Raw genomic sequence first — 24,133 nt, 5'->3', positions numbered from 1 at the left:
AAATTCATTAAATAATATTTCTATCAGATGTGTCTCAAACCTCTAAATCAAAGCAAAATAAGAATTATGGTTTAAAAATGAGTATTTTGATTAGCATTAAAAGAACTCTGAGACACTTAAAAAGGTAAAATGTCTGCTCACTACAACTCTGCTGTGAAGTGAAAAACTATAACATTGTCAATCCTGTCAGATTTTTCATCTGACAGTTTACATTTAATAAAAGATATAATCATTAGGAGGTTTAATGATGAGTTTTTAAGGTTTGATAGCCAAGAGTTTGATCTTTTAAAATATATTTTATCCGCATGATTGAAGAGTAAAACGTTTTGTCCCGATTCTCAAAATTGAGTGACTGATGATTGATTTCTACACCCTTTCATTTAAAATAAAGCACATCTGCATTACTCAACCATTTTGGGCCAGAAAGCCTGAAGATAAAGCAGATCTGGGTTTGGATAAAAACGGTGAGGTCTCTAACTTTAATGATCCCTTCAGTCCTCCTGGGGTTTAACAGCAGGAGTGTAAGTGCTGGCAGTTCAGCTTTAGTTTCTATTCCAGGATCAAATGCATTAGCCGTTCTCTTACTTTACTTAATTGCTGAACTTTTAATAAGTTTAATTTGTTGAAAAAGAGAAGTCATATACAGACAGCGTAAATAAAGCTTCTAAAAATATCTGGTGCACATTTTAATAACAAACTACTAACTTCTATTAAGGCATAAACAAAGATTTACTGCATATAATTATAATTATGCAGATGGGAGAGTTTAATTTCTCCTGAGAATTAATCAAGCCCTAAAACTACACACTGGCTTTATTTTTTTCACCTTCTGCCCTCCTGTTCTGCATAATTCCTCTGAATTTTGGAGGCTGTTTAAAATACAATTTAAGGTGTTTACTCACAGTTGAACAACAGGGTTCTTTGTTTACCAGGAAATAATTCATTGTGCTCTTACCTCAGTAGAAATGGTTAATGTACTCTGACAAAGCCTTTTGTTGTGTCTTTGTCCCTCAGAGGTACCACTCTGAGGTATATATAACTTTATTTAATCAGGAAGGAGCTGGCTCGCAGCCTGGCTGAGAGCAGCAGCACATAAAACTGGATAATGTAAAAATGATAAAACAACAGTCAAAATTCCTGAGCTTTTATGCTCGCCTGAAGTACTCTGCAGTCAGAGGGAGCAGCAGACAAAGCCTTTTTCAGCATGTTGAATGCATTTCACACACAAAGATTTCAGAAGTTTTCTAAATCAGTGGTACTTACGATGAGTGTCTTTTTGGGCAGTTTTGTTTATTTTTTAAACCTGCAAAAACTTCAGCCCTCAAAACTGTGACAATTTGACTGGACAACTGATTGTTTTTCATTTTGACATGTATGATGCTTCAGTGTCAAACTCATTCAGTTATTAAAGAGAAAAAGATGATTGATTGTCATTGAATTATGACAGTGATGGCCACATAAAAAGTTTGATTTAAAGAATGAGGTTGCGTTACTCAAAGAATAAAAAGTTTGTGTGCTCCAGTGTTTTTTCAATCCTCCAAAACTTGGTCCTGCTAGAAAGTCTGAACTGGTTTTATTACTTATTTTAAATATTTTATTTAAAATCCATCCAAATCCATTGAGAAGAGACATATTTTGCACAGGACATTTCCATAAATAAAGAACTCCTCAAAAGAAAAGAAGAACTTATTTCTAAACTTAAAGCCAATCACTAACCATCCTCCTTTAGCATTAATAATCAATATATAAGCACATAATTAACAATGCAGTGTGAGTATAAGGGAGGGTTAATAATGTTTACACGTGTTGTCAAAAGATGCACTGCCTGGCCAAAAAAAAAGTCACATTCTAATATTTCGTTGGAGCGCCTTTAGCTTTGATTACAGCATGCATCCACCATGGCATCGTTTCAAGAAGCTTATACAATGTCACAACATTTTTTTTTGTTCAGAGTTGCATTAATTTTTCTCCATGATCTTGTATTGATGATGGGAGAGACAGACCTCTGAGTAAAGTCTTCTCCAGCACATCCCAAAGATTCTCAGTGGGGTTCAGGTCTGGACTCTGTGGTGGACAATCCATGTGTGAAAATGATGTCTCATGTTCCCTGAACCACTCTTTCACTATTTGAGCTCCATGAATCCTGACGTTGTCATCATGGAATCAGGGAAGAAAAAAATCCATTGATGTAAAAACCTGTTCATTCAGTGTATTCAGGTAGTGAGCTGAACTCATTTTTTGGACTCATAACATTGCTGAACCTCAACCTGAGCAACTGAATCAACCCCAGATCATAACACTGACCCCACAGGCTTGTGCAGTAGGCACTAGGCATGATGGGAGCATCACTTCATCCACCTCTCTTCTTACCCTGATGCCCCCATCACTCTGGAACAGAGTAAATCTGGACTCATCAGACCACATGATCTTTTTCCATTGATCCAGAGTCAAATCTTTATGCTCTCTAGTAAACTGAAGCCTTTTTTCTGATGATCCTCACTGATAAGTGGTTTTCTTAAGGCTACACAGCTGTTTAGTCTCAATCCCTTGAGTTCTCTTCACATTGTGTGTGGAAATGTTCTTACTTTCACTATTAAACACAGCTGTGAGTTCTACTGTTGATTTTTTATGGTTTGATTTCACCAAACGTTTAAGTGATCTCTGATCAGGATAATTCAAGATTATTTTCTGACCACATTTCTTCCTTGAAGATGAAGGTTCACCACTATTCTGACATGGTTGTTTAAGAAATGAGAAGCTGCTCACTGCATCAGTTAGAGTTCAATAACTTGTTACCAGCTGAAACATATTCACCCTGCAGTCATTATCCAGTGGAAGGATCTGAACTATTTGCTTAATTAATTCCAGGTGGTGACTGTTTTCTGACCAGGCAGTGTATGTTGCACTTCAAATGTTCATTGTTGACCTGTAACAGCAGGAGTTCGCTCAGTTATCATAGTGAGTGAGAAAGACATATTAATAAATAAATAAATACTTATTGTACTGCATATAAAAATAAATAGTATCAATGAAGACAGTTAACTTATAACTCATTTTTGATACTATGTATTCATATGAAACACAAAGAATACTTTAAATCATTACAGCTGTATTTATATAATACTGTCAATCATTACTTACCTAAACTTTCTCACCTGTCATATACAGATGTGTGACAGCATTTCTGACACTTCTGACACTCTGTTTCTCAGAAAGGGAAAGGTGCATAATCCGGTGATATGAGAGAGATGGTGAGCTGCAGGACAATAGAAAGTGTTTTTGTGGGCGACTGTACAGGATCCACACTCAGACACAAGCTTCAGCAGCACAGTAACCATGGAAACATTGGACTATTAGCAATTTCTTTTCCTCGTTGTAAGCTCATCCAGTTAACATTTATGGATTGATGAGGAAAAATATCATATATGGGCCATTTTTTTTATCATTTTCCAACAAAAATGTGTTCAGCGTTGACATGTGGGAGCCTCTCTGGCCATCAGCTGCTCTGCTGCCTCTCAGGGTGGCTATCTGACATCTTCCTTTCCAACTCTAACACAGAATTTCTCCCTCTGCTTTTCCATTCTCATCGTCCTGTTCGCCCCTGTGGTTTTCTTTTCATGACAAACTCCCCCACCTGTTGGTCCTCGTCCTGCTCTCTTTCTGCATCCATATTCCCTTCCTGCCCACCTCTCCCACATCCTCTTCCCCTGTCGTGGTTTTGTCTTTTCTCTTTTTGTCCGTCTGTCCCCGTTTTTGCTCCCTCATGTCCAGCCTTTTACAGCGCAGCCCCACTCACCTCGGCTGGCATCATTCCCATCATGCAGTCACTGTGTCCAGATGGACAGAGGGATGAATTTGGGTTCCTGCAGTACAAGAACTCCACGTGAGTAGATTTTGTCAGCAATTATACATCAGTCTCATAACTTGTTTAGAAGTAGTTTGTCTTGTCTTTGTTTTTTACATGAGAACACCGAGATCACACTGTTCAAACCAACTTTGTATGAGGAAACACAGCCTTCTCATTCATTTTGAATGGAGCCAACACACAGAGCTCCGACAAAAACAGCAGGGTTGTCTGGAAAAATAGAAAAAAAGTTCAACTAGGTTCAACCGTTGCTGCTGGTTCAACTTGATGTCATCCCTCAAGATGTTACTTGGCCAGTCACATCATTGCATTGTGACATGACCAGCATATTTGTACTGTTTTACTTGCTGATCATCATGATGAGAGATAAAAGACCCAGTGTCAGTGGGGGTGGCCTCGTTGAGTTGCAGTTGAGGTGAAACTGTTCTTGGCCACAATCTTGCCTGCTTACCTCAGGTTCCTGGACACGTACAGGTCCTGGAGGGATGGCAGATTGGAGCCGATCACCTCCTCGGCAAAGTGAATGATACACTGCAGTCTGCTCTTGTCCTTGGCATTGGCAGCAGTGTGCCAGGTGGTGATGGAGGAGGTGAGGATGGGCTCGATGATGGAGGGGTAGAAGTGCACCGTCATCATCTTTGGCAGGTTGAAGTTCTTCAGCTGCCGCAGGAAGTACATCATCTGCTGGGCTTTTTTTGGTGAGGGAGCTGATTTTCTGCTCTCGCTTAAGGTCCTGGGTGGTGATGATGCCAAGCAAGCTGAAGGACTTCACAGTGTCGCCTGGGGAGTCACACAAGGTGATGGGAATCGGTGGGGATGTCCACTAATTCAACCATCTCTACTCAGGCAGGATATCGTTTTAAAAAATTACAACACTACTATCTTTAAAGTGATACCAATACCAATGGAGTACTTCATTCGATACCTTTTTTTGAAAGTTCTTTTTTATGAAGAGTACTTGCAGTGATTGGATGTGATCCAAACCATATAAATAGTCATTTTTTCTACATCTGGGTAGCAAAGAATTGAGTGCAGGTATCATTTGAATGAAGTTTCACTACTACTTGGTACCAGGTTATTTCAACGGATATCGTAAAGGTATTGCGTTTTGATACCCAGCTCAAATCTCCTCTGTATTTACAGTGTTGAGCTTCAGCTTGTTCTAATTGCACCAGGTCACCAAATGGCTGTCGTCCCACCTGTAGGTGGACTCTTCCCCACCAGGGATGAATCGCCGAGGGTGGTGTCATCCACAAACTTCCGGAGCTTTATGCACTCCTGACTGGAGGTGCAGGGAGAAGAGCAATGGCGTCAATGTTTCCCCAGCTTCACTGTCTGCTTCCTGCTGGACAGGAAGTGATCACACTTGGTTTCCTGAAGAGGCCAAGATCTGGAGGAAGAAGTGCAGAGCCATGTTGACAGCATAATTTATAAACGTGTTGACTCTGTAGACGAACTGCAGTGGGTCCAGGCGATGGAAATATTTGCTGCATGTATAAATTTGAGAAACATTACAGTCTCCTTATCGCTCCACACAGACTGGATGTTTTTGTCTGCCACTATTTTTCATCTCATCAGGGAAGCAGAGCCTTAAGTGAATGTTAAAGAGTCATTCTTCATGTACGTCATGATTTAGTCTGTTTCCATCGCACATTATCATACTTTGTTTTAGACTTGCACCGATTAATCGGTAGTGCTCAGAATCGGGCCGGTTTTCACGTGACAGGCCGTGACCAGTGACCGGCCGGTCAGCGTCACAAATCCGATTCTGTGCCCGTCATTGTCACACACGTCTTCTGCACGATGGTCACGTCATGCGTGCAGCAAACAAACTGACTGTGATATCAACACAGTGCTGATAACAGCTACACATTCAGACACATGCTTGCTTGAAGTTGGTGTCAGCGACAGAGTCCAAGAACAGGATAAGGAGAAGACAGACAGTCTACTATGAGACAGAGCATCTGACAATGTCGCAGAACAGCCGTAAACTCTCTGGCTCTGACAACAACAACAGCTTCCAATGGCAATGGGAAGCCATTTTAATGACAGGGAATACAGCACCAAGGTGGTTTACAGTGGCACTGACCAGGACTCTGACTCTGGGAATGATGAAGGCACAGAGGGTTGAAGTGGGGACAGGAGAGGTGTGAAGAGGTAGATGAGCAGCTGAGGTCCAGCCTACCCCACTCACGTCCTCACCCTGTTTTCCCCCTCCCTCTTTCCACTTATTTGCATCTGTCTTTTCCTCACTTCGTTCTCTGATATGAATCATGCACTATAAAAAATAATTCCTCTTGATACTCTGTGAGCTTCCTCATGCCAAGTTATTTGTAAATGGAGAACTGTATCTTGAAGAAAGGGACCAGCAATGAGACTTTCTTCCTCTGTGCAGTTTAACCAAAGTTTTAATATCTAAATCTGCCTCTGTCAGTGTGACCCAGCTGCTGGAGCGGATCAGTGAAGTGGTTGAACAGAACCGACTCTTCACCTCTGACTCACCCGGTTTGGGTCAAGAGCTGGAGACGCTGCAGCAGCACCTGGAGAGTCTCAGCTCCATACCTCTGCCACCGGACTGCACCTTCAACAACAGCCAAGGTCTGTGATACAGCCAGCCTTTAACTGATGTGTTGGTGTGATGAGTTTCTCCTCCAGGTTTCTGTCACCTAACGATGATGTCATGAGGACGGACCTTTGAGAACTCTCAGAGAGTTGAAATCAAAAGCAGCACGTGTCTGTAATGTATGGAAAAAAGAAACAAACCCAAAACACCATTTCAAAATTTTATAAAAAAATTTAAAATGTTAAAGGTTTTCAGGGCATAAAACCAGTAATCTGTTGATTTGTACAAATTGAGACTATAGTCTATCAATGGCAGAGCTGTCAGTGCTAAAAAATGTTGAAAATCAAATCGAATAATGAATTTGGAGAATCATGAGACCCCTATTACTGATTACTGATGAAAAAAGCCTGCAAACTTTTTATCTCCTGTGGTACACAGTTAGACGTCAATGCCTTGATTTCATGTGAGAAAGTGTTTTTTTATTTCCAGAATGATATATTTTTCTCCTGGTGTGGTCAGTTTTACAACATCTGATATGCTATCAAAGATATCGTTCTAAAAGGACTGAAACAAAGCAGTTGACTATGAAAAATAATTATAAAACTGAACTTCCTAAGATCAATTTTTTTTTATGTGTATCAGCAGATGTTTTTATGTAGACTGACCACTGAGAGGTGTTTGGAAGCTGATCAAAGCTCTGGTTTCAGTGAATAAAATATCTGTCCACTAAAGGAAATATGAATTTTAAATCACTGTGTGGTGTGTGTCTATGTGTGTGTGTGTGTGTGCGTGTGTGTGTGTGTGTGTGTTTGATGCAGGCTTCACGCTGGCCAGTGTATTGAAGAACCAGTCAGTTTTCCAGCAGTTCCTGATCAAGAACCTTTCCCTGTCCAACTCCACAACCAGCCTGCTGCTCAACACTCCAGTCAGCCTCAGAGAGGTGATTAACTTTGAATTTACTAGCACACACACACACACACACACACACACACACACACACACACACACACACACACACACACACACACTATCCATTATGCTCAGTATAATTCCCTTCATCTAAACTCAGTTCAGGCTAATGGGCATCATTTGCCTAATATGTCTGATCTTGTTTTATCATCTTTTTGGTTGTTTTTGTTTTTCAACTGTTCCATATTTGTTGTAATGTGATAATCCGTACAGCCACACAAACTTTTAGCAGCCTAAGATGCACATACAGTACATATTTTTCTTTTCCTGTTTACAGCAACAACTTGTCAAAAGAGAAAGACAAATGTTTCATTCTGTGTTCAACATCAAAATCTCCCAGATTGATCTTTTAATCACTGATCACTTTGTTAAAATTACAGTACAACACAGTAGAGCATTTAGCAGTAAAGAGCCATGTTGCTCAAGAGCAGGTAGAGACCAAAAACAGAGCTAAAAGGAGAGTGAATATTGGGATTAGATTCATCAGGTAGATACGAAGACAACTTCACATGGTGCTCTATGTATATTAGATGTGTAAATAGGCAACTGCCTACTAACACATTCACCCAAACAACTTTATAAGGTGATAACAATAATGTGTTTACAGCTTGTTCATACTGTACCAAGGTGTCAAAAAGAGCAGTTATTGCAAGGTAAACAAATATCACTTATCATCAGTGGTGCACAGTAATGAAGTACATTTACTTGACTGCTCTACTTAAGTACATTTTTTGAGTATGTCTACTTTATTTGAGTATTTGTTTTTTTGGAAACTTCTGACTTTCACTCCACTTCATTTCGAGGAAGGTTGTTTTTACTCGTTATTTTTAGTCTAAGCAGATCTTTGAAGTCAGCTGTTGCTGTTTTTTCTTTTCTAAAATACAATTGGCCACATGCTGTGTTCCTCACAGAAGGAAACCAATCACAGTACTCGCTCTCAACTGGGATTGATGTAAAAGCAGAAATACTTCATCCAGGCGCTCTGTAACAAGAACAAGCAAACTCTCCCTCTTTCATTCAACGAGCGACGACAGGAGAAAGACAAAATTAAATCCCAAGATATTATTATAATTTGAAAGGGAGAATTAATTCCAGGTCAGCTTTTAATGTTGGATTGTTTTTATTGGGGTGAAAAATACCATATAATTCATGTATATATACTGCTCCTGAAGACAGAGAAAAATCTCATTTATTTAACAGACTTGGAGAACTCCTTACAGTTGGTTTAATCTAATTTTATGAAGTGATTTTAATACAGTTATGTCAGAAAATGACAATATCTGTCCATTTTGTTGTTGATTGTATTTCTATGCTGAAGTTTTTATAGGTGTTTCTATAGACTTTGTGTAGCAGAGTGGTTCTGCAAGCAGGTCAGTGCATCATTAGTTGGTTTCAGAGAGTTACAAGGTTCTGTAAATGCATTGTGAAAACATAATGCAAAAAGTTTTGAGCAGACGAACAGTGGCCAAAGTGCCACATTAGACGTGTTTGGAGTGAGAACTGACTGTGTAGCCTGATCTGAGTTGTGTGTGGACTGACAAACCTCTCAGCAACTAAAATTATCTCGTTCTCTATCTCTGTGCATGAGGGACAATGACTGAGATAATATTATTAATTTATTACAGTGATCTTAGGAGGCAGGATCTCTGAAAGTGTTGCAGAAATGTTATTAGGTCCAAACTAGTAAGATCACTGTTGTGAAACAATAGCAACCAGGGTGCTACATCAGACATGAAGTCAACATGTTAATTACCAACAGAATAAAGTAAAGATGTTTATCTGAAAGGGGCTTAACATCCACAAATGGACAGTCAGTTTTTAGATAATCATATGTTCTCCACATTGAAAAAATGTAAATAAACATTGATTGCAATTATGTAACTAATACACTTACTGTTAAATTCCTGAATTTACTGCATATATGTTGATGTTTAATAGGTGAATATGTTTTTTTCTTCACTTCCTGTTCTATCTGTATACAAGATGGTTCTTAAGTCTTACCTTGCTCTGTCAGTTTACAAACCTGGCAGTGATTTGTTAGTCTGAGTGAATGTCAGATCTTAAAATACTACATTTTCATTGGCTGAAACCAACAAAGAATCATTGTTCATCTCTGCAGACACGGGATCTGGAGGGGTTGATTAGCAGCTGAACTGCAGCTGTGCTAATTAAAATCATCAGTCTCGTTCAACTGAAATCATGCATGGACTCTGCAGCCATGATGGTGACTGCAGTTGTTTTTTTAGTAAATCGACCCCTACGATCCTCACATCTGTACAATAATCAGTGCAACAGTGATAGCAGGCTGCTGTCTGATACATCTGTATCAGACACACATCTGTCCCAACAAGAGACACACAGCTACACCCACTGTAACTTAGTGAGGAATATTTTACACGGTTGTGATTTTTCTGTAAATGGGAGTGCATGGAGGATTTAGAGCTCACCTGGAAGAAGGGCAGTGGTTCACTTCAGCCTCTTGTGGCTGGAATGAGTATTACAACAACAGACACTTTGAAAAAATGAAAACAAGTTGGATCAGACATAGAAAATGATCCCCCATGTCATACTCATGTCCATATGTGTATCCTGTAGGTGCACAGTCTCATCTTTGGTACGTCTCTCAGAGATGGAGGGGGGGCCCAGAGCTGGATTCAGGGAGCAAAAGAAACCAGTCAAAAACCTGGAGGCAAAGTTCTTCATCTGGGGGTAAGTTCACACACCTACACTCACATTTATGCACATACGCACACACACACACACACACACACACACACACACACACACACACACACACACACACACACACACACACACGCACACAAAGTGCCACATATCAGAAGGTCCAAAACTTTTATCAGTTGCTAACAAAGCATCAGTCAGTACTGAAGCCACTTTTTCCAAACTCTTCATACAGTCTGCAGCACCAACATGCATCCTGGCCAAACAGTTAATGTCACCTCCAAAACTCACTCAAGCCACTGAAATGCTTCATACATGTCTCAAAATAAGCTTGTTGGACCAGAAGTCCAACAATGTTACAGTACTCGTACTGAAGTACAAATTTTCAGTACTCTTTCCACCTCTGACCTAAAAAACACTAACAATTGTGGAGCATTACATAAATGTTCTTTTATCTTGTAAGTTTGAAAGATTTATCACATGAGTCAGTGTTTCATCATAGAATATGATAAGAATAACACCTTTTCACTTCATTGTCTGTACTAAATTATATGTAACAAGAATGATTCAGAAATACAGCTTCAATATCCTCTATCTTTTCCTATATGTTTGCATATAGTAGTAATTTACTCATAAAAAAGAAAAAACTGAAACAAAAAACAAATTTTTGAAATTCCAGGGCTGTTATAATACAGTAATTACGATACTGTAATCCTTTGTCCTCCACGCTTTCTCTCTCTCTCTCAGCCATCATCATCATCTTTACCCATTAACCTCTCTTCCTTTATCTGTGTGTCCAAATAAAATCATTCCACGCAGTTTCCCTTTCTCTGTTTGGTCATTTCATTGTAAATTTTCTGTCACCATACATTTTTTATATATATTTCAACATGGCTGCTGCAGAAATGTTTTGAATGTGTTTGTAACGGGTATGAAAACAGCGTGTTAATGTGCTGCACAGACACAGTGTTTCACAAGTAGTGGAACATGAATGAGACAAGAGTTCATGAATTTTTGAAAGTTGAATGAATTTTGTGTGAAAGCAGTGAAAAATGATTCACAGTTTGGTCCACATAGACTTCTGCTCCGCTGACTGTGTGAGGAGTTTTGACAATGTGACTTCAATTATGCATATTAGCAATAAAAAGCAACACTTGGTTACATAACAAATCATGGAATTGTCTGGGTGTAGCTGTGTTTTATGATTCTGAGTGATGTAAAATATAATTAGTGTGACACTGGTCATATGAAGGATCAGTTTTATTACTTGTTGCTTGTTTCTTCCACTCTCCATGCATCAGTAAGATTTATCCTCTCTGTGACAGTTGCCACTGAGCAAGTGTGTGTTAACAGTGATGTGTTTCGTGCCACTCCTGCCCCCCCCCAGGAGGAGCTGCTGGGAGACGTGCACAGCCTGGACGGAGGTCTGATACACAAAGCCTTACGTGACCCGACGAAAGCAGCCCACAGGCAGGCTCTGCTCAAACTGATGTCCCGGGCTTTAGGCCTCGCTGAAGTCACAGGAAACCAGAGAAATGATCAGCAGGGCCTGAAGGAGGTGGAGGTAAACCTGCTCATTCACACCACATTTTGCACTCTAAGATTTGAAACTTAACTTACAAGCAGCAGCACTACGAGAGCAGGCATTTGGATCATAACAGTCCTGCACGCCCACACTGATTTATTCAGCTATTACACCTGGTTAGACCTCAGCCCACCTCTGCTATACCTCACTGAAACATACGGAGCAATATAGAAATAAAAATGTTTTTCTCTTCATAGCTTGAGAGATTCTTTATGTGTTTCTTTTTTTAGCAGTGGTTTGAATTTTGAGGAAATGTCTGGAGAAACCCTTTTTTCAAATTTGAGATTGCTTTGCCAAGTTTTTTGTTATTAATTGAATTAGCGAAAGAGTGCCACAATTTATTTCCATATCCATATTTCTTATGCTTCTTCGGAATAGAGCCTTTTCCGCTATTTGGAATTATAATGTGTAAAGTACAGATCCAGCAATTAAGACTTTTTCCCAGCTTTCCTTAGACAGAGTGCATGTATGCTCCGATTCAGCATCTCACAGCTTCAGCTCAAGTCTTCTCTCTTCTTTAATTACTTCCTTCTTTTTTAACAGCACAGTAGGATATCATCATTCACTGCAAATAGGCCTTTGTAGTTTCCCACGTTTGATGAATCTGTTTTATCATTATCATTTACTTCTAAAAATAAAGCAAAGTTTTTGCTCCATACAAAAAATCAGGGTCTGATGTTGATCTATTACAGCCATTCTCAACCAGAAATATGGATGTTACCAACACTGCTGCTTACTACAAGCTCTGTACATAGTTTAGATAGCAAAAATTCAAAAACATCTTTTATGTGGAGTTAAGAAAACTGTGTAAACTTTACCATAGGGGTGCATTAACCTCCATATGGCTACAACATCTTTCAGGATTTACTGCAAAAGCTCATTCCTCCTAGCTGTGTTAAAATCTGGATTTTTATCCAGTGTATTGTCCATTACACAGTTCCAGTCACCACTCACTATCATTAAAGAACAGCTTTATTTAAACAATAAATCAGTCATGGGAGTGAAGATGGATGTATTCGTGTCAGGAGCAGCATACGCATTAAGAACAGTTATATAGTGAACTGTTTCACCATCACTTAACACATAGCAGCCATCTGTGTCAGCCTCACACTGATCAATATTAAGTTGTCAATTTTTATGTATTAGTACTGCCACGCCTCTACTTACTATTAATTGAAGAAAAATACATTTGTGCATGTGTGTTATGTGTTATGTTCTTTTTCAGTTTATTGAGTCTCTGGAATCATTGAAACAGAAGCTTTATTTTTTCTGGAAAAGGACAGTGGGCCTCATCCACAAACAGTGCAAATTTGTGCTTAAATCGTGTGTGCGAACATTTATGCACAAATCTGGGATGCATCAATATTTTCTTACCTGAAGTTGTTTGTACTCTGTGAACAAATTTAGAGCTGCCTCAGACGCACAAATTATGTCTTAGAAAATGTTGAAACACACCTTTTAATAAATGTAAAGCATGTCAGAACTGCATTCTTTTTTAAAAACTCTTTGATAGGAAGTGTTTTTATGGTTGATTTATTTGATTTTTTCCCCCTTGTTTTTATGATTGTATGATAATTTTTCTTCAGGTCGGTTTTCTTTTTAATTCATCAACATTAATGTCAGACCATTTCTTTCTCACCTGAGACACAGTCTGCTTTTCCTGAGACACAACACAACATGCACCACTTCGGTCATTGCAGCCCAGTGAGCTGCGAAAGTGTCTTTTCTGTCTTCCTCTTCAGACTCGGGCAGTGCAGCGGTGTGTCTGCAGTACAGTACAGACTGAATGTGGCGAGGCAGCACTCAGGGCTTGTCGAAAGTTGGTTAATCAGAGAAATAAAATGTTATTTCCTGATTTTTTCACAGTGGTTAAGCTCTAAACACAGATAAACACCCACACACAGCGCTTGGTTCAGCCTGAATGTAAAGTTACAACGTTTCACTGTTTTTTTTCACTGAAGTTACTTGAAAGCCCGGTGTGTCTTATATAGACACTAAATCGCTCCTTGTGCAACTGAATGACACGTCAAAAAGTTCGACAAGGCGTCCTGGCAACCTGGGAATAACAGGCTGACTGTGTCGTCTACAGGGGGTCCTCCTGACAGGAGCCATGCTGGAGGTCCTCACCTGTGAGGAGGGTGGGGCCAGTGAGCTCAGTAAGATCCTGTTGGTGCCTGAGAAGCAGCGGCCGGTGCTGCAGGCCTACCGCAGCGCAGTCTGCAGCGGAGGGGAGGGTCAGAGGTCGGAGCGCTTCAGGCAGATGAGCCTGGAGCTGAAAGATCAGATCAACACACAGATCGTCACTGAGAAGGTACAGAATCATATTAATAACAGAGTACTAGATGCTTTTCTCCATTTCCTAAACGTAGGATTGACATGAACACACAAAAATGGAACATTAACTCACTTTAACCATCAAAATTTATACAGTACAAAAGAAAATAGGATGTAACATATAATTGAGGGTCAAGCTTCTCTATATTTGCTTACTGTCTCTTTCCCTCCATCCTCTCCTCCTCCACCCTCATCCCACCAGCTTCACCTGGAGCAGCCCAGCTCTTTGGTTCCTCTGTCTCAGTCCCACCTCGGGGCCCTGTTGAAGGACCTGGCTGACGTAGAGAGGCTTCTCAAAGACGTGGACCTGCTGTCCGGCCTGGCCCGCCTGCTGCCCAAAGGAGCCTGCATTGGAAGAACTCCGGCCTCCCCCACTAACATCACCTGGCCCCTTAACGCCACCACCTGGGGCCCCAACACGACCGACATCCCCGGAGAGGAAGGGGAGGAAGCAGCAGAGGGAGGTCTTGGAGGAGCAGCAGCAGCAGCAGCAGCAGGAGGAGGAGGGAAAGGGAAGGAGGAAGCAGAGAACCCTCACTCTCAGTTTTCAGCGTTTGTCCAACTGTGGGCCGGACTGCAGCCGATCCTGTGTGGGAATAACAGGTGGGTGAGACAAAAGTCCAAGAATGAAGATGATAGCTACATCCATGTGAAGAATATTTCTCTCATGAGGTCTCTCATGATCTTTCCTGTCTTTTCTTCAGCTGTATGATAAAAAAATCAAAGGCATAAAAGCCCCCCAATTTTTTTCTTAATGAACTAAAGTAAATTTAAAGTTACATGTTTCCTGTTTATTCCAACTTTTTTATTTCAACTTTTTTTTTTCATATTTCTGACATTCCTATCCATGAAGACATAATTGCTCTCTCCATAGTAAGTGCTGAGACTGCAACTTTGCTAAAAAGACATCCAAGGGACAAAAACACGAGCAGTCCGATGATCCGCCAGGTTTTTAAACTTGATTAATCAATATTTTTACATTAACAGTTGGCCAAAGGACCATGTTTAACAGGAAATGGTTGACTTGCAGCAGCAAATTCACACAAATGCCTCTGTGCTATGGAGAATTTTAGACTCTTGAAACTGATCTACCACTGCCCTTTTAAAATACCACATGTCACGCACAAGAAAAAAGAAAAAAAACTGATTGGGGCAGTGTTTTTGTAAGTGAAGTCTGGTTGCTTTGGGTTCGGGGGTTGTTCCTCTTCTGTTAGTACTCACTTTCTTTTGTGTTTGTATCATACTTGCATTCAATATTGTGAGATATGAGCACAGTAAACTTATGGTTTGATTTGTGTTGAGAATTCTTCTGTTCTTCTGTAATCTGTATTCATTTAAGCAGATAACATATATATAGATCTACTCCCTGAGTGCTGAGACTTGGCAGGAAATTTAATTATGTGGCCTTTAACCTGTCGTGATTCTTGTTTCAGGATCATTGAGCCGGAGGCTTTGAAGCAGGGGAACATGAGTTCTCTGGGGTTCACCAGCAAAGAACAGAGGAATCTGGGCCTACTGGTTCACTTGATGACTACAAATCCCAAGATCCTCTACTCCCCCATCGGCTCCCAGGTGGACAAAGTGATTCAGAAGGCGAGTAGAAAGTGCTCTCTTTGGTGTAGGTGTTTGAGAGGACAAAGCTCTCTCTCTCTGTGCTCCAAGCTGAAGAATTCCAACACGATGGTTAAAGCTGCAGGAGGTTTTTTTTTTTTTTTTTTTGCCCACAGGAGGTTGTGAAACAAGCATGAAACACAGCACTGAAATGTTACCACCTTATAAAGCTGTCACGATGAAAGCTTTAACAAACAGCAATATTTGCGTTCATTTAAGTCCTGTTGTTTTTCACTATGTTCACTGCAGATATTCTCCTCTATATACATGAGATGAGGGGAATCGCAGAGTGGAAATTCTCTGTTTGTTCACCATTTTTAGCAACTGCGTTCACATTATTTTTGTTTGGTTGAAAAATTATTTTCTGGCAAACTTTGTTCCACGTACTAGTGGATCTTGACTTAGGATGAAGGTCTTTCATGACTAAATCTGCCTTTATGGAATCACTGCAATCAGTGGATTCACTGCTGTGCTGTAAAGCATTTAGAGCTGCTGGCAGAGATAGTTTACACACAGTCCTGTGAAAGGCGTTGATCTGACAGTTACCAAACTTGTCAGCTTGGAGAGATTTTGTTCCCACTTCAGTAAAACTCTTAACTGAATGAAATGATTTACAATCTTGAGAACATAATGCCAGTGGGGAGTGAACAGCACAGCACAGCACGGAGAATTCAATACGAACTCGCCAAAAGACGATCGCTCAGACCGAACACCGCCTGCTTCTGCACGCAGGTCAGAGGCAGACTCAGACACAGCCACTTCCTCTTCATACATAATGTGATGAACCATTTGAAAAAAGTGTTTGTAAGAACCTTGCTCAAACAGACCACTCTTTACTCCTTGTCCTTATGTCCAAAAAATCTTAAATTGAGTTTTAAAATTGTTATTTTATGCAAGGTTACATATAAATTTTATTAATACATTTAATCTGCAAGTTACACTTTAATAGTTCTGGCTAGTAGTCCACATGACACCCAGCTTCTAGAACCAACATTTTATAAAGACTCAGTGATGAATCTTGCTGTGATGAACAAATCCCATGTGCAGCACCACACCAACAATGAACCGATCCCTCTAACAAGTACTGTGTGTGTGTGTGTGTGTGTGTGTGTGTGTGCGTGTGCATGTGCGTGTGCGTGCGTACATGCATGTGTGTGTGAAAGCCAGATGTGCTGTATTTTATTACAGTGTTGCTCAAAAACTGTTAAAACACATCAGTAAGCTGCTCTGTTAAACTGGCGGACATGTTCCTTCATTACCATGAACACACACACTGTAGTTTATTTGGACCCACATACACCATTCTGCTACCCCAAATACTCACCAGAACACCAACTGTGGATTAATCCACCCCTGAAAATGGTCTTTGAGTTAGACTTGATACAAACTACAGAGACCAGCTGTTTTAGGAAATAACTTGGCCTTTTTTTAAAAAACCTCACCTGTATTATTCAGCTGCTTTTAAAGATTTATATCTTCAGTGTATATTCACACAGACAGTGTGGCTAAGTCAGAAAGTATTGAAAGGTGGACTAACACGCTGGTGAACACGCTGCATGTGCAGTTTCATTCACACTGACAGATGCTGAGACTCCCAGCATGAATTATGTGAGACCACTGTGGGAATGGTTTCATCATTTGCATTCTAAGCAAAAGACATGAATCGTGCACTGCGCCTCACGCTGGATTCACATGAAGCTGCTGATTAACCTGGATCAGCTCTGTAGCATGTAATGCAGCTGGCCTCTCTGTGCCTCAACACGAGCACAAATGTCCACTGATTATCTGTGGCCGAGCACAGACGGAGTGTTGGCAGCAGCCCTGTAGATCTCTTATCTGAACAAGTGGGCTGAAGATGGTGGAGAGAGCAGTGAGTGTGGGAGGGTGAGAGATGGAGGGAGGTGGTGGAGGAAGAAAGAAGTGGAAACCGTATGGACAAATGGCTGAATTCGTGCTAAATCTTTTTGCACTCAGGCAAATGAGACATTCGCGTTCGTTGGGAACGTGACCCACTACACCCGCGTGTGGCTCAACATCTCCGCCCAGCTCAGGACGTTTCTGGAGGAGGGTCGTCTCCACAACCACCTGGTGTGGTTGCAGCAGGTAGACTCACATATCGCACAAGTCGTCTTTTGATATTATTAATGACACAGTGCGGATCAGAATGTGAATGATTCATCATGTGATGGTCTCATTCGTTGTCTCTGCAGCTGTCCTCGGAGCTGCAGCAGCACCCTGAGCTGTTGAACGGCACAGACAGTGAGCTGATGCAGGGCCTGATGGAGGGAAACTACAGTCTTCCCAACACCTCCACCCTGCTGGAGCAGCTGGACACCATCGACAACGCTGCCTGCGGCTGGACACGCTTCATGTCTAAGGTCAGTATTGTTTGAAACTGTGGTTCCCAACAAAACCAGGATAATAAACCGGTGTGAAGCTGATCTTTAGTATATTTATTATCACAATGACCAAAAAACTACCAGCTAAAACAGGAACACCATGAACACTAGTGAGAAAGCAAAGAATGGAGAAGTCAAAACAGTTAAACATATCAATTATTAAAACACTGAATTCTGATACTGTAAAACATTAATAGTTCAGGACTGGTATATATCTTTCTAATGTCTAGTTTTATATAACAGCCCTTCTTGAGAACTGAGACAAAACATGTCCTACCAAAAAAACCTAAATAGTTATTAATACCAACACTCTCTAATTTTTTTGGTGAACATATATTCTTTAAAGATTTCTATATATATGAAATATATGGAATTTATTAGGGGTGTGATACATATCTTGATACATGTTCAATGATACGATATATCTAAAAATGTTTAAACAGTGATTGATTCAGTTTGATTTGATTGAGCTCTGTCATGATATGATACGATATGATGCAATACAAGACAATGCAATGTGTAAATCTTTATATTTTGATTCAACTAATGCTACATTTGTAGAGTGCTGTTAGTAGTAAAAAGAAATCCTGATAGTTTTACTAAATATAGTAAGAGTAGAGACATTACAGTGGTGTTAACATCTTATTATGAGTCTCATGTGTAAATGAGATCCTGTAGCCTAAATGAGAATCTGTGAACAAACTTTCAAACTGTTTCAAATATGAGTATTTTTGCAGTAAGATGATGTGCTGCTCTGTTTCATATGAAGAGTGCTGTGGTTTTGATGAGTGTGGAGGAACAGTGATGCTCTGTGTTACCTGCTCTCACAGTGACATGACGTCTCTGTGGGTCAGACTCGTGTCTCTGTTCTCTGCTGTCAGACACGTTTTACATTAATGATCTGCAGCAGCGTTTCTCATCTTTCTTATAAAACACAAACTCATTCTACACTTGCGCATGTACTATGTCACTTCTGTGGCTGTTTTCAACACCGTCTGTTTTGAGGAAATGAAGAGGAGACACAGGAGAGGGATGAGGGAGCGCTTGTTTTGTGTGAGAGCAGCAGCAGGCGTCCAGTGAGAGCGGAGCAGGCAGAGACAGGAGGAGAGAAAAAACGGAGGAAAGTTACAGCAGCAGCTCCCTGATGCCCAAAATGGAACATATGCGTGTCCTTATGAGATGTATTAATATGATAGTGCTGCATCGATTTGTTTCCGATTCATGTTCAGCTTTTTACCGATACAGGCCGTCTGACCTGATGCACTGTATCTTACACATTAAAGTTTGATGCATGAGTGACACTCATAGAATTGATGAAATATTTTGGTTTTCTTTCATTGGTGTCAGAGAACACCCTTTTCCCAGACAAGAATTCACAACTTCAGACAATGTAAAAATGTGTGCCTAAAATTAACAGTACGTACTGATAAAATAGGTAATAAAACATGCTACTATAATCATCTTTGATTTACAATGACAATTTTGGTCCTTTAAAGTTGTGTCCCAGATGTCTGAACTCTGTTGTATTTTTACAAAATCATGATTTAATCAGACATAGAAAGAGCTAGCAATACCCTAAGGACCCCTGTTTCACTTCCTGGTTTAAACAAGGCAGGAACTGCTGGCTTGTTTCTCTCCAAATTTTATAAACTAACCCACATCTCTAAAGCTCACTAAACAGCAGCGAGGAGCAGTGACTCCCTGGAGTCTCTGCTGGTCGCAAAAACAACAAGAAGGAAGTCATTGTTTCTTTTCGTGGATGCATTTCTGCTGTGGAACATTCTTTGTGTCTTTGCCCGGTGCTTCCAGGTCAGTGTGGATGTCTTCAAGGGCTTTCCTGACGAGGACAGCATCGTCAACTACACCCTGAACCAGGCCTACCAGGACAACGTGTCTGTGTTTGCCAGTGAGTCACCCCTCTGGTTGAAATCATGGCACCACAGCTGATAGTTGAAAAGACAAGCGTTTAGAATGTGCTGCTGAGGCATATGTTATACTTTTTACTTTTTTGAATATAACCTTCTCAATGCACAGGCTAATTCTGTACAAAAATATGAAGTGTATAGTCTGTGTGTGTGAGTGTGGTGTGTATGTATATGACGTGCCCTCAGGTGCTGACGTTTGTTTATCAGTTGTCTTTGCACTGAGACTGACAGCTGTATGGGTTCAGTAATATCTTTGCGAGGATGAGGCTCTCAGAGGTGTTTTACATTCTGAAAGGTGAAAGAAGAACACAGTGCATTCAGTGCTGCAGTGTAACAGTGTGCTCTTTTCTTTCCAGGTGTGATTTTCCAGACTAACAAAGATGGCTCCCTGCCGCCCCACGTTCTCTACAAAATCAGACAGAACTCCAGCTTTACAGAGAAGACCAATGAGATCAGACGGGCCTACTGGCGCCCAGGGCCCAACACCGGGGGGAAATTCTACTTCCTCTATGGTTTTGTTTGGATCCAGGGTAAGTGACCCAAAGTGCTTAATGTATTAGAGCTACAATGATTAATTGAGTAATTGATTATTAATCTGTTAATTAATTGTGACCTATTGATTAATAGGTTTAAGTTTGCTGAAAAAATGCCCAAATTCTCTTTCAGCTTTTCAGCTTCTCAGTGTGAATAACTTACAGTTTAAGTCTTCTGTGACTGCATCTTCTATCTTGTTATGGACAAAACAAAGATATTTGAGGACAACACCATGGGCTTTGGGAATAACTGATCAATATTTTTCTCCATTTTCCAACATTTTATAGACCAAACAACTGATAATTGACTAATTGATGGCCAAAAGAAAAGTCACACTCTAATATTTCACTGGACTGCTTTTAGCTTTGATTACAGCACGCATCCACCATGGCATCGTTTCAAGAAGCTTATACAATGTGACAACATTTATTTCTGTTCAGAGTTGCATTAATTTTTCTCCATGATCTTGTATTGATGATGGGAGAGTCAGACCACTGAGTAAAGTCTTCTCCAGCACATCCCAAAGATTCTCAGTGGGGTTCAGGTCTGGACTCTGTGGTGGACAATCCATGTGTGAAAATGATGTCTCATGCTCCCTGAACCACTCTTTCACTATTTGAGCCCCATGAATTCTGACATCGTCATCTTGGAATAAGGGAAGAAAAAGAATCCATTGATGTAAAAACCTGCTCATTCAGTGTATTCAGGTAGTGAGCTGAACTCATTTTTTGGTCATCTCATCTCACCTCACTTCATCTCTAGTCCCCCATCATTCCTGGAAAGAAAAGGGATCCCAAAAGAAGTAAGTACAGTAAGAATGTCTGAGCTCCAGAAAACAGTCCCAATTCCTTTTTGATGACAATAAATATCAATTAGCTAATTTCTGCTGGATAAGAGACTTGAAACACTTTTCACACTTTTAGGCTCATAAGATCCATGAATATTCACTGTCAGTGTGGTAAACAGCTGAACAATGCTGGTGACAGTTACTCCTGATGGAGAGCTAACGTTAGCTTGAGTGGGAGGCTGCTGAGGAACATTCATGTTACAATACAAGAGCGTAGGACTGTCATCTGTAACTAGATCTGAGTCTAGCAGGCTTTGTTATTTACAGACAATGCTTTTACACATTAACAGACAATATAAACAGCGTCTGACCACTGTTAGCTCATTGATCCACTTGGACAGAGATAGACATGACAGCTGATTGATAAACCTTGATTTATTAAGGTATGAAACGCTCAGATTCAGTCAAAATCACAAAGTAATTATTAGACATGTCTGTATAAGAAAGGTTTGTTTAACTCAACATGAATTCATACAAGTTTGTCACATAAAATTGCAATGTTGTCTATGGGACTTTCAGTTTTCTATCCCCCAAAGGGGGGTGCGGCCTAACAATTTGGTGAAGTACCCGTATGTACAGATCTGATATATGCAGGCTTGAATATGGATTTGATATATAATATGTTTGTACATATTTATATTTGATTTGTTGCAATGCTACTATGTTTGGAATCAGAAAACTTGTTATTGTGGACTCATTGTTTTCATGCAGTCTGCAGATGGCGACAGTCTGTGCTATAAATCAAGAACCAGACACAGGTGCACAAGGGAGCCAGACTGTGGTGTCAAACGCATTGTTTAGTTTGTTTTACTGAGAAAGGGATTTATTCTGGTAAAGTGCTTACCAGCGTGCGCTGAGAAGTGGGTGCACCTGTGAAGATGCCAATGCAAGCTGCAGCGGAAGCACTTTCTCACCGCAAGTCATCTTTTATTCAGGAAACAGGGAGCAGAGAGGCTTCTCATCTGACACAGAAAGTTGATCCACGATGATGCATCCAAGCTGACAGGACAGTGTGATGAGTTAGCCCGGACAGCTGATTTTAATGAGAGATTTAGGAGAGATTCACTGACAGGGTTGGATCACCCAATTTACAAAAACACAGAGTGGTGTATGTTAGAGCAGACAGTGCTGATTTTATCAAGATTCCCCAGTGCAGTGAAGGCAAATAGATATTTTGTCACAAATAGGCTGTTGGCATGATCACCAAAGATGTATGAAAAGTTATTCTCTCAGTTTGATTGTCAAACACGATATGTAACAGAACAACAATTCATTCTACTTAAAGTAAAATCAAGCGTGATACAGAAAACAACCACATACAGAAGCATGGTCAGGAGGAATTCATTGCCACTGCAAGAGCATACTAAAGACCGCTTCAAATTTTGTCAGAACAATATTTACGGTTGTTTAAGGAAGCACAGACGAGAAAAAAGGTGTAGAAATGGAATGTAAACCTGGTGAGAGCAGAGAATGTGAAATATTTCTTTAGTGCACTATTTCTTGGAATTTAATGTGTGAAAGCAAAGGATGGATGAATATATTATTTAAGAAGGTCATTCTGATTATGATTTATATTTATTCTGAAGGACTATGCATGTATGGACATATGAAAGGGTCAAGTTGCTATGAATTCTGGAGGCATTATGATTTATAATTGTGTTTGATTTAATGTCTAAGGTATGGAATGAAGATTTGTTTCTCTGCCTTATTTACTTACTTGTTAATTTAAGGAGATGAGTTGTTATGTTTGTTGTGTTGATGTGGTTGTGGTGTGTATAAGTGTGCATGATTGTATGTGTGTGGACCCCAGTGCTAATGGAGGATCCACATAAAGACATTAAAGCATTAAAATAACACAATAACATGAAGAAACATGAGAAAGCAGTTCCTTTGAAAACTGTTGATAGCATTCTGTGAGCTTCCTCATCATCATCTGGAGCCTTCACCTCTCCATTGATCCAGCCCGTTTGATTGGATAATGATCTTATTGCTGACATCATCAACACATTTGCTCATGCATGATGTCACTGATGATTTATACACGAGAGCAGGTAGATGTCACGTCCCTGTCTTGAATGTCCACAATGCCCTGTGGGTGAAAACAAGGGGTGTAAAAGTGCCGGTGCCAAATTGAAAAAAAAAATAGTGGCACTATGCCTAAAAGCTGCTGCATCAGATATTTTGCACATCAAACAAAAAAAAAACAGTAAAAGAAGAGATCTGTGGCTTCAGGCCATTCACAGAGAAGATGAAAATGGTAAACTGTAGGACCAGGACAGTCGATTGCCACTTGTTCCTGTAGATTGAAGCAAAAATCCAAAAATAGTCTTAGTAACAGTGTAACTAAAGTTTTTACTGTGGAAAAAATATGTCCCTACCTTAAAACACCTGCTTTTAGAACAGAGTTTGGTTTAACAGTCTGTCCACTCAAAAAACATCAGGGAACAGAGGGTATTTTAACGTTAATAATTCACATAAATTGAACTGACCTATGCCCTTATAACGAAGATTGTAAACAGCATAAAGTTAAGTCAGAAGTGGAGCTAAAACCACTCTGTTTTCTACTTTACTCAACTTGAGACAGTAGTTCAGCTGCACCACAATGATATGGCTGCAAGTAACAATTATTTTCATCATAGATTTCCTTGTGGATTATTTTCTCCATCAATCGATTAGTTGTTAGGTCCACAGAATGTCAGAAAATAGTGAAAAATGTTGTTCAGTGTTTGAAATGTAGTCTGATTGAGCAAAATAAGGACGAGGAAGCTGCCTGGAACATTCAAGTATCATGATCCACGGTGTTTGTTCACTTGGTGGAA

At 40.1% G+C, this 24,133-nt stretch overlaps 1 protein-coding gene across 3 annotated transcripts in view; it reads left to right on the top strand.

Annotated features, from left to right (window-relative positions):
• Positions 1-24,133, top strand: part of abca2 (ATP-binding cassette, sub-family A (ABC1), member 2) — a 121,351-nt gene that overhangs the window by 59,162 nt on the left and 38,056 nt on the right. For 2 of the 3 annotated variants that reach the window (XM_084729246.1, XM_084729245.1), the window contains exons 1-12: positions 2,874-3,883; positions 6,300-6,463; positions 7,247-7,368; positions 9,993-10,106; positions 11,467-11,643; positions 13,754-13,975; positions 14,201-14,601; positions 15,432-15,591; positions 17,584-17,712; positions 17,820-17,987; positions 19,818-19,914; positions 20,290-20,463. In XM_084729246.1, coding sequence (XP_084585372.1) covers positions 3,426-3,883; positions 6,300-6,463; positions 7,247-7,368; positions 9,993-10,106; positions 11,467-11,643; positions 13,754-13,975; positions 14,201-14,601; positions 15,432-15,591; positions 17,584-17,712; positions 17,820-17,987; positions 19,818-19,914; positions 20,290-20,463 — 2,386 coding nt within the window. In that variant the 5' untranslated portion in view covers positions 2,874-3,425. Of the gene's footprint in view, positions 1-2,873; positions 3,884-6,299; positions 6,464-7,246; positions 7,369-9,992; positions 10,107-11,466; positions 11,644-13,753; positions 13,976-14,200; positions 14,602-15,431; positions 15,592-17,583; positions 17,713-17,819; positions 17,988-19,817; positions 19,915-20,289; positions 20,464-24,133 lie in introns of those variants that run through there. The other variant, XM_084729247.1, reaches the window with a different exon arrangement.

This window comes from Lutjanus erythropterus, chromosome 10 (genome assembly GCF_056507025.1).
Source record: "Lutjanus erythropterus isolate fLutEry1 chromosome 10, fLutEry1.hap2, whole genome shotgun sequence".
NCBI lineage: Eukaryota > Metazoa > Chordata > Actinopteri > Lutjaniformes > Lutjanidae > Lutjanus > Lutjanus erythropterus.
The sequence above is the reverse complement of the archived record's forward strand: the minus strand, read 5'-3'. Positions and strand labels throughout refer to the sequence as shown.